Source organism: Rhipicephalus sanguineus, chromosome 1 (assembly GCF_013339695.2).
Source record: "Rhipicephalus sanguineus isolate Rsan-2018 chromosome 1, BIME_Rsan_1.4, whole genome shotgun sequence".
In the NCBI taxonomy this organism is placed as follows: Eukaryota; Metazoa; Arthropoda; class Arachnida; order Ixodida; family Ixodidae; genus Rhipicephalus; species Rhipicephalus sanguineus.
Window position 1 is genome coordinate 213,976,422 of NC_051176.1, and position 20,185 is coordinate 213,996,606.

A 20,185-nucleotide genomic window follows, 5' to 3' on the forward strand; every position below is an offset into this window, starting at 1 on the left:
ATGATGTGGTTTGACTACTCAAAAAAAAAAGATAGTTGACGTTGTGACGACTTGGATTGCTTGGCCACCATGTGCATAGCAACTGTTGGTAACGGAATAGTTGACTGTCAACAAAAAGCATGCTTGGGAGCTGGGACGGCGGTGTTGAGAAAATGCTTTGTCTTCTAAGTTGGAAGTGCGCGACTTGAGGAGATGCTGTTCTTAATATCTATGTGGGCCGTCATAGCTGTCATCGATTCACGGTATCTGAGTACTTACCACACGCCTAGCGAGTGCGACAACTCGAGCTATTTCGACATTGTCGCACTCACATGCGTTAAATGTGGCGCCAACAGGGGACAGGAACGTATGCAAGTAGCGTCGAAAGATGGTTTGTAAAACTCCTGGCTCTCTGCAACCGTTCAGTTGGTATTTGCACCTGTGTGGGAATGCTGCTAATGGGATAGTAAACGGAAGTTGCAATGCATCCTGCATGCTAGTTGTCCAGAAAGTCACCCTGGCGCTCAACGCCGCATCGTATCGCACGTTTCTGGTCACTGTTCTGTTTCGTGTTTTCTGTCAAAGCAAGCGTTTTCGATGCTGCAAGCGAGTCTGATTGTTCGCAGCGTCTCGAAACATTCGAGCAGTTTTGTTGCCGCTCCTTCCATTTCTTTCTTTCTTTCTTTCTTTCTTTCTTTCTTTCTTTCTTTCTTTCTTTCTTTCTTTCTTTCTTAACCATGTTATTTGTGCGAGAGCACGCGTCGACAGCTACTCGCCTTGTGTTCGTGTTCATTCCCTATTCGCACGCATGGTTATGTGGACGCCCAGTGACTAAAAGGCCTTACAACATTCTGGGCGCCGCTAAACATCCGTCTTCATAGCCTCCTAAAACGAAGACAGTGGACAGGGCCAATTCTCGCCCTGTGCTCGGTCTTCTCCTCCCTGTCAGTTCTTTTGTTTCCTTCACCGCACTAAAATGTATCATGCCTTCCAAGTAGTTTGCGTTAACGATTGCTGGTAAAAAGTATCGTACATCGTATCACTAAAACCTCAGGGGTGTTCTTAACGAGATCCAGTTCATACCGCGCCTGGAAAAGGTTCGCCACGATGGAGGAAAATGTTACGCTTAACACTGTTAGTAAGCTTTGTTTAAAGTCTCTATACCCTCTAGAACAACAAGTGGCCTCATTTTCATTGTGATAGCTTTAAATAGGCTCTGTAAGGATATTTACAAACTCTTTCACACACATGTTTATGCATGTGCGAGGCTTTCTTTGCCTCTTCCCCGGTGTTTGGCTTTCGTCTTCATTTCCTAACTGTAGATATTTCTGGATATACATAAACAATTTTGTGCCAAAGTGTATGTTCTCGAATGAGCAACTTGCTGCTCTGTCTGGCATAGCAAAGAAAGAATCGTTTGGTGTGTGCCAGAACAGACATCTTCGGCACAATGTGTGTTATATTGGGCGCGTGTTCATTTTTGGACAGTAATACACCCCTGCACGGATGTGACACAACCAGTACTCGGCGTACTTCTTTGTGCAGGCGCTTTTTGTGTCATTATTCCTTCGACAAACATCATAAATAGCTTTCATTCTGTGGGGGGTGGCTGTCCCCTTGCCCCTCCTGTGCGCACGCCTATGTCAGGGGCATAAGAAAGGTGTATTATGCGCGCTCTGAACGCAATATGTCTCGGTAATCCTGGGCAAACGCAATGGTCTCTTTCTAGCGAGAGCATCAGTGTGTCTCACACGAATTTGATTGACAAACCGTCTATAGTACGAACCGCCTCATCAGTAACAAGCACCATTAACGCTGGATGTTTTTTTTTTCTTTTTTTAGGTTTTTGTCTTGCTTCTATATGTGGCCAGAAGCAAAAAGAGCGCGCAACGAAAAATCAAGTGATTTCTGCGCTAGTTACAGCTTTATTTTATTGCGACGGCTGTTAAGAGCACAGAAAAGTACGTGAGCGGGCTACTTGGGGATCAGTGATCCATATTCAGTGTGCGGAAAGAAAACAATGACAAAAAGCGCGCGAATGCGACACATATGCTGCTAAAATCTCCAACTGCAGCTTTGCGGTGGTCGTCCTTACTCTCTCGTCGTCAGGCCACTTTTCCAGCTTCACCCTCGCCATAGGCGTTTTTCTTACCTTTTTTATAAATTTTATTCTGATTGGCGCTCCGCGCAAGGATCGGCGAGAGGCGGATCAGCTTATTGCGCATTGTGGCGAACGATCATTTTTACGCCGATCTTTTGCGTCGCAGAGGGATTGCAAACATACTCCGAGAGCCATCAATAAAATTCTTGGGTTTTTAGGGGCGAATCACCTTAGGGTTTCGGCGTGCATCGTCGTCTGCTGTCGCGACGGTCCATTTGCTTGAGCGCAAGAGAGGGCGCCGCCGCCTCAGCGCTCGCGGTGTGGCGAGAGAGAGCGAACGGCGCGCGTTGACTATGGAAACGCTCTTTCGGCGATGAACGCTGAACTAACAGCTCGCAAGGAACAAGAACGCGCCCTCGCCCGCAAGAGACAACGCTGATGCAGGCAGCGTCTGCTAGCCAGTTTCTTGATCGAAAAAACCGACTACTCGCGCTGCACAGCCGTTCACCGGCCACTATTATAGGCACTGGATCTTGACCTGCAATGTAGTGCCGGTGGGAGATTTCTCTTGTGCTTAGTTGAACAATAAAGATTCGCAGCGTGCACGTTAACTAAACGCAGACTGCGGGTCTCTGTGTCTAATCTTTCTTCTGTCTCTTATTGCCCATTAGCAGTGATTTTGCTGCGGGAAACATCGGCGTACACTGCATGCTGCGCCCCTCCACAGGTTTCACGTTAGTGGAGCTGAGACATCCTTCCCTACATGCTTCGCCCCTCCCCAATTTTTCTTTCACTGTGCGTGAATCGATTACTTAGGCATGTCACTGCGGGAGACTCCGTATTCATTTCCTTGACCTGAGGTTTTACAGCAGAGTTGTTATGCCCGCCGTTTGTCCGGTTCGCGATGTAGACGAAATTATCATCATCATGCCGGCGCTGCCACGTCAAGCCAAGTTAAGCTAGCTGTGCCTGGTTAAGCCAAGTTAATCATAGCCACGTCTAATTAGCCTAGTTGAGCGGGGTAATACCTAATTAGCTAAACATAATTAAGTTAGTTAAGTCAGAAGTTGAGTTGAGATTCCGGTGGGCCCATTCATGCCGAGCTCGGCAAGATGAGCCGAGCTAAGACTAATTAAGACTGCGCGTATGTAGTTGGTGCTAGTCGGGTTAATTAGCTAATTAAGCCAGGTTGACTTGGGATGCAAACTATTAAGACCAAGCATCAAATATTCACGTTAGGTTAATTAAGATAATTAAGCTGCTGGGTGCTGTCATTTGCCAAGCGATTCCAAATCGAACGCGATCGATGCCTAGCCAAAACTCGTGATTTACAATGTGATCACGTGAACACTTCGTGCATCGGCGTATGAATGCACGTGTGCTATAGTCCGGACGAGTGCCGACCAGCTCTGCTCTGCCCCAGCCGTGCGCGACTCAGTGCAAGCTGCGCAAATTTTTAAAGGTGCATTTTGCCATCATCGAAATGCGGCCCCCTTGGCCTGGAATGGACGCCGTCTCCTTGAGCTCAGGATCACAACACGATATATAGTCCCTAAGCTAACACGGCGGCGCGTGAGCGGGATGATGTATGTGCATGCAGTTCTGAAGGCCACAGCAGGCAATACAGTTGTCGAAGAAGTCGATGTTGTGCAAATCACAAAATAAGTTCTTCCGGAGAAGAGGGTGCTGTCCACGTTTGGAACGGCTGCTGTCTCAGTAAATCAGCTTATAGGGCCGGGGGATATAGTTAGTGCTGCTGCTAGCCTTTGGCCACGGCGCGGCTGCGTTGTCATAGAGGGTCTATGCATATTTCTTATGATTCAATGCGGTTGAAGTAAGTTTTTATCTACTGCATGCAAACTATAGCTGCCTTCGTAGCTAAAAGCGTCCAAATTTAGATGTTAGGGCACATTAATTTGACAGGAATGCAGGCCAGCAGGAGAGACAGGCACACAACGAAGTGTTGCGTGCCCGCGTACCTGATCGAGCGCTCAGAATCATTTCCTCGGTAAAGCGTCAACATTGTGTATAACGTTCCACACGTAATCTTCAAGAAGTCTGCCGCTCAAGAATTACGGAAGCGAACCCCAGCATCTTCCTTCGATTTTTAGCCGTCTCCCATCTCGACGCAATAGATGCACAGCGTGGCACATGAAACGCTCTTACTTTTCTCAAAAATCAGGATCGGCGTCAATAGTGTGCTCGGAACTTATAATCGAAACTCGGAGTGCACAACATTGACGTCAAGCAACAACGATGTGCTACTTTTTGGCCTAAGATACCTCTTCGCAACTCGCGAAGCGCACTGAATCCCGAAGTGCGACGTGTTTCGCGCGTGGTTCCAAATCCATAATATAAAAATATTACGAAAACAACATGGATCACAACAGTAAATGAAAAATACGTTAATGTTATCAGCGAAACGATTCTTTTTTTTTTCTGTCGTCATTGTTGTTTTTGAGATATTCTTACAATATGAAACTAGGCTGGTTCCATAGCTCTCTGATCATTTTCTTCATTAGCTATAAGTCTAGCTCTTTTCTACAAGTCAGACTGGTATTACTTTTGCGACTGCTTACAGGTTCATCGTGCCAATGTATTCACCAGCACAAGATCACTTCTCAAGAAAGTGCCACAAAAGTGTCGTGTGCTTCATGTCCTCCCGAGCACGCAAGTGTTCTTTATCATGTCGTCAAGCTTTGCCATGCTGGCGGCATGCATCGGCCCCTTTTATGCACGCGTGCATAATGCTGCTAGGCCTAAAAGCTTATGCGCAATTTACTTTTAGGTGACATCCCTAGACGGCTGGGAGTGCGTTCCGTGTGCGGAGAACGCGCCTTTTCAGCCGGCCACCAACAGCTGCAGCACTTGCGAGAACGGAGTATACGGTAAGAATCATTTGATGAACGCTACCGCCGTGAGATCACGTATTCCGTGAGAAGCTGGAAAAGACCGTCATGTCAGCTATTTGGCATAAAGAGATGAAAGACGTCCGCGGTGACTCGCTTTATACCTGCGCTTCAGATGAAGCGATAGCGAGGAAAATAACCTAATTACGAGAGAAAGAAATGCTTTTAAAACTGTCTGTATTCCAGTTAGCTCTCTTTTTCTTGAAGAGTGAATTTTCTCCACGACGAGTACTTTACGTGAAGAGATATGACCACACAGTTATTTACCATTGCACATCTAATTTTATCCCTAAATCTCAGAGGAAGTGACCGGAAGTGACGGCGTCAGAAGGCTGACGTGCACCGTCTGTAATAAGGGAACGTGGCCTAATCCAGACAGCCAAAGGTACGGCACGTGGTCGCAGTTAGACACTAACTAAATATGAATGCAACTTTTTTTTCCCTTCTTCTGCGTAGATGTGCGACCTGCCCAGAAGAATTTTTGGTTGCCAATGGCAGTGTGTGTTCATGCCCGGCTGACAAGGTACTTTTCATTCATTTGGCTGTACCTAAGAAAGAAACGAGCCCCTCGGAGAAATCCCCCTTTTCGTAGGGGTGAGCATGAGGTGAGACGGCGCGCAAGCTGGTATACGAAAGCTTGCAGTGAACACAAGCATCGCGCCAGCATCAATACGCATCACAGCTTAGAGAAGTGTTTTTTTTTTTTTTCAAATATGTATGCATCCGAGTCGCCGACGGCAACAAAATGGCAAACAAAGAAGTGAAGGGTGGGGAGACAGCAGGCGGCTGGGACGCCGCAGAGGGAAAAAAAATTTGCAGTGGCTTAACTCGACTATGCCAGGATTACATAGCGTCAGCAAAGGTTCAGCTGATTATTCTTAGCTTTCCAGATTGTCTAGGATTATTAGCCTTCTTCTGTTCATTCTTCGTACGTTGAACTGCTAATTGCCAGGCAACTACTTCGGGATCCGATTAGATAAGTTTCTCGGCTCTTTTGCGCCGTCGAGCAGCATTTGCGCTCTCCTTCTCCATGGCGTTACCCACCTGCAAACGCCAGTCAGAGGCGCTATCAAGCGTCCCCAGCGCACTGTCGGACGGCGACTGCACAGCGAAGGCGAATAGCTGCGCGCGCGCCGGCGCCATTTTGTCTACGACGTCACCCCTCTCGAATGCGGTGCAGACCAGCAGCGGCGAGGCGCGCGCGGCGATGTTGGAGAGCGTGTGAGATGCCAGCTCCGGTGACCCAGCTGTTTGACATCATCTGATCCTCGCGCATGCGCAGCACGGCTCATGACGCTCCACGCGAAATCGGCTCGGGCTAGGCAAGTGTAGCTAATGCTACAAAAATTGGCCGCGTATCTGCGTGCTTCGCTGCAAATGTCGTATAAAGACGATAGAGGAGGCGCTGCGTGAGATATGGACGCCATCTGGCAATACGTCGGGAAACATGAACTTGTGCAAAGGGTTTCCTTCCTCCGTGGCAGAGGGCGTTCGTGGGCGCGCATAGCATAGCATTTTCAGCGCAGCTTAAGAAACTGGGGTCTTTAGAATTACGTATCTATATATTTTCTGTTAAAGGAACACACCACCTAATACTTACCTAGTGATGTTGCGCCTCAGATATGCGTAATACTTACTTTTTGATCGACAACGTTCACAAGTATGAACAGCCGTACCAGTTCAAGATGGGTGGGCGGTAAGCAAGTGGTTCAACTTTGGCCGGGTCGCTGAATCGGGTGACAGACAGACAGACAGACAGACAGACAGACAGACAGACAGACCAACATTTCTGCGTTTAAGTTCCCCAAGAAAGACTATATATCGTCTTTAAAAATCACAAGGCGTAAGGGGGCGGGGGGGTATGACGCCGCCGCCGCCGCCGCCGCCGCCGTTGTTCCGCGCGACGGATGCCAACAGCATAGAGCCGTGGTTACGCGAAGAATAGAGACACACTTCGGAGCAACACAGTCTATATGACAGAATTGTAGTAGGCACGTTGCTTATAAATGTACCGTGCTTGTAATCAGCCAAGCGATTTTAAAAATACTGCTTCATTGTTAAATTCGATGCTCTGACTTACTATTGCTTGAAGCTTGAAAAAGAGCGCGTAGACAAGAACGTGCCCTATTTTCGGAAAAAAGACGTAATTGCATTCCCATTCCATTCCGTGCAAAAGGCGCTTAATTCCATTCCCATTCCATTCCTCCAAGCGTTGTCCCCATTTAGAAGAGCGATGAATTGGGCTAGTTGGTGGTCTCGTCATCTGCAGCACAACAAGGAAACCATGAATGGTTGTCCCCATTCCATTCCCATTCCATTCCGGGGTCGCGAAAATGTGGAATGATTCCGGAGTCATTCCAGTTCCGGAGTGGCAACTCCGCAACACTGGTCGCGACACAAGAAAGTCGTACAGACGCCTCTGGCTGGTGTGTAAGTCTACGGCGTTCAACACTAACACACTTTCATTCGGAGGAGGGTTCGAAATTTGCTTCGAGGCTGAGATTATGTGGCAAATAAAGCTTGCTATTAAATTGTAACTATTTTCCGCTTTCGACTGCCTCTTAATTCATAAATCATCAGAATTTATTCTATATATTATTATAATTCTGAATGTTTTTCTGGTCAATTTTTACGGGCAGTGCTTCGACGTCTCTGGACGCGTAGCGACGGCAGCTCATCCTTCTTTCCCTACTCCCCTTATTTGCAGCGGAATATATTCAAGCTGGCAGTGTCTACGCAAAGCTGCAGAGCGTGTTGTAATGGGAAGCGCGTGACGGATTGAGACATTTTTATTTCAGTATCTTCACGTTGCTGGAAGCTGCATTCCTGCGGAAAAGGTGGACGCCAACCTTGATTCGTTGTACAGTGTCAAATATCAGGTACAGGATGCTGTTACTATTATATATATGATGATTTGTATGATTTGTATATCGTGACTGATGACTGCTTGCTGCTGTAAGTAGCATGACGCTTACTGTTTGCTCTGACTCCTCGAAAGGTACAGCTCGTGCTCATGGACGTCGACAGGATTTTGCCTAGGGGGTGCAAAGCCGTTGCATCGCGGCAGCGGCGGGGGTTCCTTTGCCCCCCCCCCCCCCTGCCAACGCCCATGCTCGTGCTCTATAGCACCTCCTCGCTTCCATAAATTAATACTGCCCAACTCGTCTTCAGTAAAAACTCGAAGCTAATTACATCGTTTTCATTATCAGGGTGTCAGCATTTCATCACAAGCACTTCGAAGCCTCCTTTTGCCTTCACTCTACAATTGCAAGGTAAGCAAGCATGTTATGTGATCGCGCGATCGATAGGTTTAATTTTTGCTCAAGTATAGCGCGAGGAATGTCAGTCAACATTGGGCTAACTTGGTCCTTCTGAGTTTTTCCACATGCTTATGCTAAGAAACAGCCCTTAGGTTAGAGCTGTTATATACAACTCGTGCTGCCAACACATTGGCGTACTCATCGCAATTTCAAATCTCTTTCCTTACTGCTTTAGGAATACGCCAACGAAACTGCATGCGAGGCTGTTGCCAACCTCTGTGTTCTCACCTTGTATCGTCGAAGCTCCGAAAGCGCCATCTGTGACAAATTTCTCTCTCTGAGCGAACCGTCTTCGGCACGCACAAAACAAAGGTGAAATGTCGGACTGGATTTTAAACGTCTCTGTTGCGTTACGGTAAGCGTTTATATTTTGGTGGTGAAGCTGTCTACTACCGGCCACAGTTATTATGTATGTACACGTACAAATTGTTATACGGGGCGTCCAGCTACCATCAGGGGCGTAGCCAGAAATTTTTTTCGTTGGGGGGGGGGGGGGGTTCAACCATACTTTATGTATGTTCGTGCGTGCGTTTGTATGTGCGCGTGTATATATACGCAAGCAAAACTGAAAAATTTCGGGGGGGGGGGTTCAACCCCCCAACCCCCCCCCCCCCGGCTACGCCCCTGGCTACCATGTAACTAGATATGTAACTAGATATAGACCAAGTGCATGTTCTTTAGAGTCTTGTTGTGAAAGTGGCAGTATTATTTTCAGTCCCTGACGTTTAATCAATGAACTAAAATTATCCAACTTTTTAAATGTTCTTCTCTATGGCGATTAGGTGGTTGTAGATAATTTTTAGACAGTTCACCATGAGCTCTTTTCATCGAAGATACGCATGGCATGTTTAAAATAGATGAATTTTCTTGAACAGGGGGGCATATGGTCGGCAAAAAGTTTGAAGCTCACTGAGACTCAGTCAAGAAATATACCGTGCGCTTAGGGCACACTCGGACTCAGACTCAACGAAATTTTCCTCAGCTGGACTCACTCGGACTCAGATTCACTAAACTTTTTCTCAACCGGACTCACTCGGACTCAAACTCACCAACATATTACTCAGCCGGACTTACTCAGTCTCAGACTCACGGCTCGGTCTGAGTGAGCCTGAGTGAGCCTGAGTGAGTCGACTCATGATGGCGTTAGCGTACAATTAAATTTTTCGATCATGGTTCCAATGCTCTTTAACGCCAATATCTCACATAAGCGGTGCTCTGCGTGGCGCCTTTTGATCTCATACCTTCAAATACGAGTTATCAGTGGTTGTAAAGCAGTAAAATCATTTTTATGAAAGACGCGACTCGCTGGAGATATCTTTATCAAGAACATCCCGTGAAAGACTTTGGGGGAGGGAGGTAAAGGCATCCCCCCCCTCCTTGCTCACGCATCTGATCAATAAACATTGAGGCGGCGTATGAACGGTAGTGCGTTAAAATATGTGTCAGTTGATGTGACTATAAACGTGAGCCGCTATCCGGATGATAGTAATGCTAAACATGAACAGATAGGATCATAGGTCGGCAAAAAAAGTTAGAGCTCACTGAAACTCACTCAAGAAAATTCACCTCTTCAAGTCTCCATCTTCTCTTGCATGTTTATGCTTTACGGAAAGTACAGAAAAACCTGCGAGATATGAAATAAAGAATGTCATGTGTGTGCGCAGCCGAGTGCACAGAATACCACCGCTGTCAAATGGTGTCAGCAGGAAAGCAAGCTGCTCATCTCGGGCTTGCTCATTCAGGGTAGCCTGAATTCGTTGATGCTGATACGCAACATTCACCAGGAGCTATTTGCGCATCGCGCAAAGAAGACAAGTCCTATTGTCGCTGTTGCGTGGCCCAGTAACAGATGAACAGCTGACCTTCACATTGGGACTGTTTGATGGAGCTACTACATCGGCGCTGATTGATTTGTTTCTTTACTGACATAGTGCGCACGTGTGCGCAGTGGCATGGTATTTTTAAAATTTCACGTGCTTTTACAGTTGTAGTACACTCTAGCACGGAAGCTCGCGCTGCTACGGCTTCCACTAACGTGACGTGCTTCCGACCCTTTCCACTCCTGCAAGGAGTGGCCTCCTTGCACTTTCACCCGCTCAGTCCTTCCAAGACGCGTTGGAGTAGTTTGGATGCAACAGGTGGAACTGCCTCGTCTGCCGCTGCTGCTAAACGAAGTGCCTGAGTAGAGACTCCGACGCCCGAATCCTGCTGCGCTCTAATTTCTCATTAGGGAGTATCGTAATTGTCGGTGATTTATTCATTTACTGTTTGGATGTCACTGACTAAGTAAACACATATACTGGCGGTTTCTTAAGAAAATTAAAAAAAAAAACATTCACCTGGCCTTATTATTCGCGTATAACGTATATTCCCCAAACACGCAACACAGTGGCTGGCAGGGTTGCCGTTGGTGGATAGTTTGCGCCAAATCAGCTTCTTTAGGACCCCGTCTGGCTATGAAAATTTCAGGTTAGCTCCATGGCTACTTTGTGGCTACATTGAACTTCGATTTTGGCGCATTCAGTACCAGTTTTTTTTATTATATGCCGATAAAACAGCAAGCAAGCCTTAAGAGTAACCAGTGTTTCCAAGCTTTTCTGTCGCGTTGGCCGAGAGCACGCATGTTCTTCCCCGCCAGCGGGCTCGTGCGCATCGAAGCGCCCAACGCGTGGCGCGACTGCGAAGTTGCGAAGTTGTAACGAAATCGCACCAGGCAAAAGCGTGGCTAGCACGCTGACGACGCTTCGCACTAACTTCTAATGCTAAAAAGCACAGCGCGTGCTCTCGTGTGAACTCCACAAGAAGTCATAACCGCAACAAAGTGAAGCTGGAAGGTCCACCTTCAACCAGATTTGGCTACTTGAAACTGGACTGGTATTATGTAACGCTATTATTCAATTTCGGTCTACGGCTTCGAGGAAAAACAGCTTCTACGTTTAATGTTCCTGCTGAGTCGTTGGCCCAAAATTACTCTGGCAAGAACTGTTTATCTATTCTAGTCGAACTGCATGCAGGCGCGCTGAACTTATAATAATTTATTCATTTACTTGCAACTTACGTGTGGCTTAAAGACCAAGATCGAAAACTATTGTGCTCCTAATTCTGTACGTTTAGCTGTTATTCATGTTATGTTATTTATTGTCCAGTAAAAAACTAATAATAATATCGCTTTTGTTCTACTGGGCTACAAGTTTGACGCTGAAATGAAAAGGCATAGCTACTTTTGGCTACATTAAGCTTGAGTTTTGGCTCCTTTTAAAATTTACCCAACGGCAACCCAGTTAGCTGAAACACCTGGTGTACTCACATACAGGACTTGTGTATGTTGCTTATAACTGCACTTATGGTCCCTGTGACGTGATGACGCATTTGTTCATTGACATTGTTCCGGATTCTTTTCTTCATTTTGATTGGCTCAAATACCATTTCTCGCGGTCCTTGGCGATATGTGCCACCAAGTAATACACTTCCTCTTCTCTATCAATTTTTTTCCGTAACAAATTTTAATGTACCTTATAGACTCTTATGTTTAGCGCCTTAGCGCTTGAACGACGCACTTAAAGGGCCCCTGACAGCCGATTTTTTGTTTGTGACATTTATGTTGTAATAAGTAGGTCTAGGTCTTGTGATCACGGAATGACACCGTAAATCCTCCAACGTGATGTCTAAATAATCCTAGCAGCGTTAATTATGGTCATTTTTAGTATAGGTTCAAAACGCGCGCCGAAAGAGGATAAGAAACTAGCGCCGCGCCGCGGCGGTCGCGCCTCGGGGCACGCGTGATGTTGTGCGCTCAGTATTGGGTGACGTCAGCCACGCGCTTGTTGAACAGCCAGTTGCAGAACACACACACGGAGAGCTCACGCTGCCTGCCGACACGTACCGAAGAAGGAGAAGGTGAGAGGAGCAAAGAGCAAACATGCTTCGCAATATACCACAGTGCACCGCGCATATTTCTGTCTGTGACGTCGACAACACTTGCTTTACCTCTGCAACGTCACAAGGGGCCTACGTCTACGTCATACTAGTGGTTATGTTGATAGGAGTTCAAAATTCAGATGAGCACTCAGGCTAACTTTAAAACCAAATTAAAATATCTTAAAGGCAACGCTCGTCACTCATAATCGGTCAGAAGTGCCCCCGCATGCAGGACTATCAAACAACACAAGCATCTCGAGTTTCCAAATTCGGTGTCAGGGGTCCTTTAAAAGGCGAGAAGGGAGCAGCAGAACGCCCCAAAGTGTTGTGACCACTAGCAGACACCAGCAATACCGAAAAAGTTTCGAGATGTGGCGTGTGCCTCCGTATACGTCGCATATCATATTTCGGCATCGATTTCCTATTTTTGAGACAAAAGCCAGAAGATTCGCTGTTAAGTTTGGGCTTTCTTGTTGACGGTGATGGCGGCGGTGTTTAAGGCCTAATCGCGATAATACCTGCTAAAAGTTTAACGACTGACCATGAGTATACAAGCTGCTAAGCCAAAGCCGGACGGTATCAGATAAACCGCTTTCACATGCAGTCGGAGTACATTGTCGCGTTGGACGTGTGGTCAGCACCATAGGCGTGCGCAGGGGGGCGGCCGCCCCCTCTAGTCACCTAAGAAAGGGGGGGGGGGGTGCAAAGTTTGCCCCATATATTGTCTTAATAGGGAGGGGGGCGGGGCGCTGCGATGAACCTTCGCCCGCCTTCGCACCCCCTGAAGTGGAACACTGCGCACGCGTATGGTCAGCACTTTTAAGCTGTAGGGCTGGCATGTGCAAAGCATGCCTGCCATTCGCGAGCGGTGTTTGCATACTACAACCTCCTGAGTTAATCCAACTTTAATGTGGCTGCATCTAAACGTCCATAATGATCTCTCTCTCTCTCTCTCTCTCTCACACACACACACACACACACACACACACACATATATATATATATATATATATATATATATATATATATATATATATATATATATATATATATATATATATATATATATATATATATATTCCGTGAACCAGGCCCCGCCACGGTGGTCTAGTGGTTATGGCGCTCGACTGCAATGTTTGAGGCCCGTGTACTTAGATTTAGGTGCACGTCAAAGAACCCCAGGTGGTCAAAATTTCCGGAGCCCTCCACTACGGCGTCTCTCATAATCATATCGTGGTTTTGGGACGTTAAACCCCAGATATTATTATTATTATTATCCGTGAACCAGCTATGAAACGTGCATCCTGTGTTTGCTGTTCACTTGCGCAGCAACCAGCAGGGTTTACCATGGCTGTTCTATTTGGACGACGATGCCAACCTCGTTATTTCAAGGACCGACGTTCCGAACCAGTTCACTATAAAGCATTGGAAGAACGTAAGAAACCTGTTGGCACTAGTCAGTCGCATTTCATGCAGCGTATATCTGCATAGTTAAGGCACATGTACATAGCACGTTCATTATCTCTCCTTTCAGTCTTCTTACCTCCACTTTATCGTTGCCAAGTATAGCCTTGAAGGGAAGCTTATTTCCATAGGGCCACTGAAGATAAGGGAGCTCAGCGTAAGTGCTTGCCTGCGCATTTTGGGATTTTAATTCAGATAGATGACGTACGTGTGCTTTATTAGCATTATCTAAAACTGCTGAAAGATTATGAATTGTTCCTTTTGTGGTTAGCTTTGCGGTACGTTCCTGGCAAATAAGGATGTACTACGATTTGGAACCACGTTTGCTGAAGAGGTGAGAAAGACACCTTTTTTTTATTACATTTGTCTTTGAATCATTTTATGCAGTGCGAGAAGGTATAAGGTAAATTTCCTAGTTATTAGGTGTTGAAACGTCACTTGAACAAGACACAAACGTTGCTGGTACGGTTGAGATTCGCTGCTGTGTATAAGTTTGCGTATATAATAAAGCGGAAGAACGAACAAATATTCTGTTTCCCTAGTCTTTTTCTCAACGACTGAGGGAGAATATCACGCAAGACTTAAATTCTTTTTGGGGTATTGTGACTGAACGGAAAGTGCTACAAGGGTGTGATTTTTAAAAATCTTTACTTTAGTGCCAAAAGACAACTAGAGACCTGTGGGAACAGTCGCTCCTCGTGTTCTATGATATTTGTGAGTACTGTAATTTGACGTCTTTTCAACTTGCTTAAGCCCTTACTTCCATGTCGATGTGTTGTTCACGGTGCGATGAATAATTTTCTATCGACAGTCTTGGAGAGCAGCCATAATGGCGTGAAGAAAATTTATCCAGTTCCGGTGAAGATTGAGAACTTGGAGAAAAACTCGAGAGGACACAGTGGTAAGTCAGAATAGTGCATGAAGTTGGGATAGCTTGTTCCGACAGTGCAAAATGCGGTATACAAAGCGAGTCGGACGATACAGACACTGTGTCGTCATGTGTGCTGCTCTGTTGTTACAGTTTTGATCACATATTTGTCTCCACGAGGGAGATTCTTGAGCCCGTTATTACGCGCAAGGAACAATAAAGACATGTATGGTGGTATAGTTTCCAAAGTGCGACATATACAAGCATGGCCTTATATCGCGTATACGGTCTTCTTTGTTGACTGGCCTTATGACATCGGAGGTCCTGGTTTGTGTGCTTTCAGAGGACGGCGCATTGTCGTGGCAGCTGGTCAGAAGATTTTTCTTGCTTGACCCCATTACTGCAAGGGACAGCGATAGCGCCTCTCCAAGCCGACGGCCCGTGGCCAAGTTTTTACGCTATGCAGAAAAAATCAACGTACAGTGAGTGCAGCCGGTTTTATGCGAAGACCAAAAATTTCGCCATTGGCAGTTTTTAAAAAGTAGAAAACATTGTGATGCCCGATAAGGGCTTATTGCGCTGTAGGTCACCATAGCCCCTTCGCGTGAAGACCGCCTTGAATCATCCCAACAAAGAGCGACGTGTATCTCCGTTTCTTTCATTTCAGCATCACGCTCCATAAGAAAGGAAAGCCCGGCTCCATACACCCGCCACTAATTACCATCGGTTACGCCGAAGCCACAAGGGATGCCTACGAGCAGAACGCCAAATTGCCTGTGAGTATTGGATGCCCGATGAACAGACGAGACAGCATGACAAGCCTGCCATGTAAGCTTGAGCAGCTTTCCTGTCGGCGAACATGGACACTGTTCCAGCTCATATGCATGACGACCAAAGACTTATGGACCGTCATGCATATACTATACAAGTGGTGCTTCATTTAGCTCAAAGTTACCAAGGTAATGCTATGAGACACAGTGTCCGAGAAGGTGACAGTTGTGTATCATAGTGACGCAAAAAATGAAATCTTTGGCGACATGAACAGTTGTTTCACATGGTTTCCCTTTCATTTATATAAGCACTTGTGCGTATAAGGCGCATGGTATGATAGCCACATTATTTCTCCTTTCTCTTAGCTCTCATTCTCGATCACCTATTCGTCAGACTTCAACCAGGCGGCTCAAGATATGCCGGTAAGCTTTCATATGTTTCTGCTGTCATCCGGGCCCACTTTCCTCATGTTCTTCTACGATCAAAATGGGAAGACGACGGAACGAAGGAAGACGCGGGATATTATAAGAACGTCGGTTGTGTCCTATAGACGTAATCGCACAGTGGCGTGTCGGACACATGATTGAGAACTGTAGGCACACACTTGCTCGTGTCTGGTGACCTAGCATGCGCCACTTTATTGCAGCCACTGGGAGCGCATTTCAGACGTACATTTGGCGCCCAATCCGGCGCGTCTCATTTACTTCGCTTAAAGAATTCTGTGTAATGGTCACTCAATTTTGGTTAGTAACACTAGGATGCATATCTTCAATACGATAGTCTATAGGTATATATACCGATGGCGGTGTCAGCTGGAGTCGACGCGTACACCAACACCAAAGAGAAAATACATCAGACATGGATTGTTGCGGCTTAAGCGCCTGCTTTTGTGAAACCTAGAGCTCGCACTTGTCATGTAGTACAGCGCAGTACAGCCTCCAGTTTTACTTAGTGGTACGGCTTACGAGTCTCTTGATGACGTATACTTTGCACGATGCATGCCTGGCAAAGCACATACGCATACAGAGGTGTTTTTCTTTCAGACGATGAAGCCTGCGAACGTTGTGCGGGCATGTGAATGCCAGGCCACCTAAGCGATGGCGGCAAATGGCGCTCCTAAATTGTGGAGGGAAAATACTTGCAACACACACCTCCCGAAGAAGATAAGCGAATAAAACTCGGACCACCGTGGCTTGGACATGCATAAAAGCGTTCACTTCTTCCCCAGCGCAGCAAAAATTGCGTGCATATGAAACGTTCGACCAAAATAAACGTTCAACTTCAAATTTTTTAAAGCGATTTTGGCATACATCGATTTGATGCGTAAACGCTACTAGGTTTCCACGTGCTTTCGCGGAATATCTTTTACTGGTGTAACCTTTTCGTTATTGGTTTAAACACCTGGACATTACGTGATTGACTTCTTTTTAACAGCTGTGCAAGAAATACCAAAGTGGCACTTTGCTAGCACCACTCAATGAAACAAGATGGCTTCAAGAACAGTTTGTTCACGACAGCGCTTGGGTGACTTATGCAGATTGCATTAGGTGTCCTGAGCGCCTTGGCAATTCTGTGGGCCTGCATTCAGACCTGGAGCTGGACCCGAAGATCGGGGAAAGTCTCCGTTAACATTGTGGTGCGTACTGTATCGATATTAAGTGTCCGGTGTACTAGTTATATCGACGTGTGCTCACAATGCTGTAGGTGTGTTTTAATCTACGCGCATTGGTTCCAGAACTTCTCTTTCGAATATAGTATTTTCTTGTGCTTTCGCTCGAGTTGCGCATTAGATTAAAATTAATGTCCTATTCTTGCAATGATTACCCGCACACGCAACGTACGCATATATTGATAATAGCTATGGGTTGAAGCATGACGACAGCGTTACAGCGAATTTGAATTGTAGCAGCCATTTATTGGGCGTCGAAATTATATAAAATTTTAGCTATGATCACATACTAGGAATTTTATGAGTAACGTCTGAAGATGAGGAGGAGATGTGTACCTAATGATAACTAAAGACGGCCACTTTAAGGTTAATCGCAAACATAAAATATAAGAGCACGTTCTTATTGGATAGGAATATATTGCTCGAAGTACCATCGTTTTGTGTCTATACCGGTTGTCTCTCTCCGCAGACCTTCGTCAAGCTCATCATATACACCTGTTCCAGTCTCTCCACTGTTTTCCTTATGGTGGTTCTGTGCACATGCCTTAACTGGCTTTTAATGTACAAGGTAAGAATTTTTTTTTTTAACTCAGAGCTGTACTGTTCTTCGATGCTCGCACTCGATACCAGTTGGCAAAAAAATTGCTGCAGTAACGTGTCGTTTTGTCTAGTATCTTGAGTCATTAACGATGCCTATCACTTAATATATGTATTTAGCCAGATTGTAACATACAACTCTTGTATATAGTAAGTTATCGAATTTCGATAAATCGATATAGACTTCGAGCACCACAGTATGCATGGACAAAGTCGCCGCCAGAACACGCGGCTTAGTCAGCATTTATATCGCTAGATCGCAGTATATCGAACTATCGGCCTCGTCAAACATGCTTCTCTTGCTGTCATCTCACGAAGGCTGTCCCACGGTCGATTTTACTGCTCATTTTACTGCTGATTCCTGTGCTTTCGGCACATGCTTCACATCTATAGCCGATCCAGGAGAGAACGAACTGTACGTCAGATAAGTTGTATACTGCTTCTTTTATTGGTTATCAACAGTGGGAGAATAATGGAAACCCTAAGATACAGCGAACGTTTCGGCTAGCACCTTTGTTATGAAATTACTGGGGGCAAGCACCTTTTCTAAGCGTTGGCTCAATGGCTCCGCGCTGAGGCTTCCCTCGTACACATTTTGACATGAGACCTTTGTCTTGTTTTCTACTAGGCATTTTGCTTAGTAGATAGATCGCATCAGAACCGTTCGTGTCGTGGTTTTTCTATATTTCTATTAAATGAGCTTTACGCTATGTTAAGCTTTCACAACGTAATGGTATGTTAAGCTTTCAAGTCCATGTAATCGGCATCGTACACGCCACTAACGCTTTTATTTCTGCGATGCCTTAATTTACCTGTCAAGCAGTTTGACTCCACCAAGTTGTTTCGCGCAGTGTGCTACGCTACGGGTATTATTTGCTCTTTTTCATTGCACTGCCTACCGTAGCTTCAGGACGTGGTTCATATGCTTCTTCCGAGTCCCCATCAGGAGAAGGACATCGAACTGTACATCGTCTTCGCATTTGTCATGAAGGTAAGCCAACGAGTTCATAATAATAATGTCAAGACGTTTATTAGCGGGCACTCGGCGACGACGACAGTCAAAGCGGGGCCGACTCTCTGCACGAGGGGGCGTGCTCTCAGAGAGGAGGCGACCCACTAGAAGGCGCTCGAGAGGACGACCCATTACCGACTACGAACGCTTCGCTACAATCACCCCGGGTACGAAAAGGGAGCCGCCTGGCGACCTAGCAGCTTGTCAGTATGAGCGGGTCATGATAGGGCTTCAGGCGCTCCACATTGACAATGTCGCGCCCTCGACGGCGCATGTCCGAAGAAGGTTCGACGGGTTCGATCAGGTAGTTGACCGGGGATGTGCGTTCCACGACACGGTAGGGGCCTTCGTATTTGGGCAGTAGTTTTGAAGAGAGGCCAGTTGCAGTGGTCGGGACCGAGAGCCACACGAGCACTCCAGGGAGGAACGTGGACTCAGAAGTGGTGGTTCCACCGCGAATGCTCTTCTGCCGCTCTTGTTCGTGCGTTGTAAAGGTCTTCGCAAGCTCGCGACATTCTTCAGCAAGCCTGGCTGTGTCCGAAATAGGCGCACATTCAGATTGATCTGGCTTGTAGGGAAGGATGGTGTCAATTGTGTGCGACGGGTGCCTGCCGTACAATAAGAAAAATGGTGAGAAACCAGTAGTGCTCTGAGAGGCGGTATTGTAGGCGTACGTGACGAAGGGCAGAATGGCATCCCAATTTGTGTGGTCGGCGGCGACGTACATCGAGAGCATGTCGCCGAGCGTGCGGTTAAAGCGTTCGGTGAGGCCATTCGTCTGCGGGTGGTAAGCAGTAGTTTTGCGGTGAACAACGTTGCACTCTTTGAGAATGGCTTCCACGACTTCCGACAAGAAGACACGGCCTCGATCGCTGAGAAGCTCTTGGGGTGGTCCGTGACGCAGTATGAATCGGTGAAGTAGGAAGGATGCAACATCGCGCGCTGTAGCCGCTGGGAGGGCGGCGGTTTCGGCGTATCGCGTTAGATGGTCAACAGCGACGATGGCCCAGCGGTTACCAGCCGAAGTCAGAGGGAGTGGTCCATACAAATCGATGCCTACGCGCCCAAACGGACGGCTAGGGCAAGGTAATGGTTGTAGACCTGCTGGCGACACGTGCGTTGCAGGTTTTCGGCGTTGGCAATCGAGGCAGGAGCGAACAAACTTCTGCACGTAGCGGTACATCCCTCGCCAGAAGTATCGTTGTCGAATGCGGTGGTAAGTTTTGGATACCCCAGAGTGCGCGCATTGCGGGTCAGAGTGGAAGGCCTCGCATATTTCAGAACGCAGACTGCGGGGTATCACTAGTAGCCACTGGCGGCCGTCGGCGTCGTAATTGCGTCGGTGCAGTAGGTCGTCGCGAATGGCGAAATGGTGGGCTTGACGACGCAACGCGCGAGTGGATGGTGTTGCGGACGGATCAGTGAGCAAGTCGATCAGCGAGGTGATCCATTTATCCTTGCGCTGTTCGGTAGCGATGGTGCGAACGTCGATTGAAGCAAGAGCTATGTGAGATAGTGAGCAGGGGGCGTCGTCGTCAGGCAAGGGAGAGCGCGAGAGGGCGTCGGCGTCAGCATGC

General features: G+C 46.9%; 1 protein-coding gene across 1 annotated transcript in view; it reads left to right on the top strand.

Annotated features, from left to right (window-relative positions):
• Nucleotides 1-90: 90 nt before the first annotated feature.
• The window catches only part of LOC119407211 (meckelin), a gene marked incomplete at its 3' end in the record, with an annotated part of 32,943 nt that continues 12,848 nt past the window's right edge, over nt 91-20,185 (top strand). The window contains 19 exon segments of the mRNA XM_037674091.2: nt 91-370; nt 4,662-4,750; nt 4,869-4,968; nt 5,290-5,374; nt 5,446-5,512; nt 7,788-7,868; nt 8,199-8,261; nt 8,485-8,621; nt 13,557-13,662; nt 13,762-13,848; nt 13,963-14,025; nt 14,348-14,405; nt 14,503-14,592; nt 14,903-15,041; nt 15,227-15,335; nt 15,696-15,752; nt 16,868-16,966; nt 17,469-17,567; nt 18,501-18,587. Of these exon segments, the coding sequence (XP_037530019.2) occupies nt 193-370; nt 4,662-4,750; nt 4,869-4,968; nt 5,290-5,374; nt 5,446-5,512; nt 7,788-7,868; nt 8,199-8,261; nt 8,485-8,621; nt 13,557-13,662; nt 13,762-13,848; nt 13,963-14,025; nt 14,348-14,405; nt 14,503-14,592; nt 14,903-15,041; nt 15,227-15,335; nt 15,696-15,752; nt 16,868-16,966; nt 17,469-17,567; nt 18,501-18,587 (1,794 nt within the window).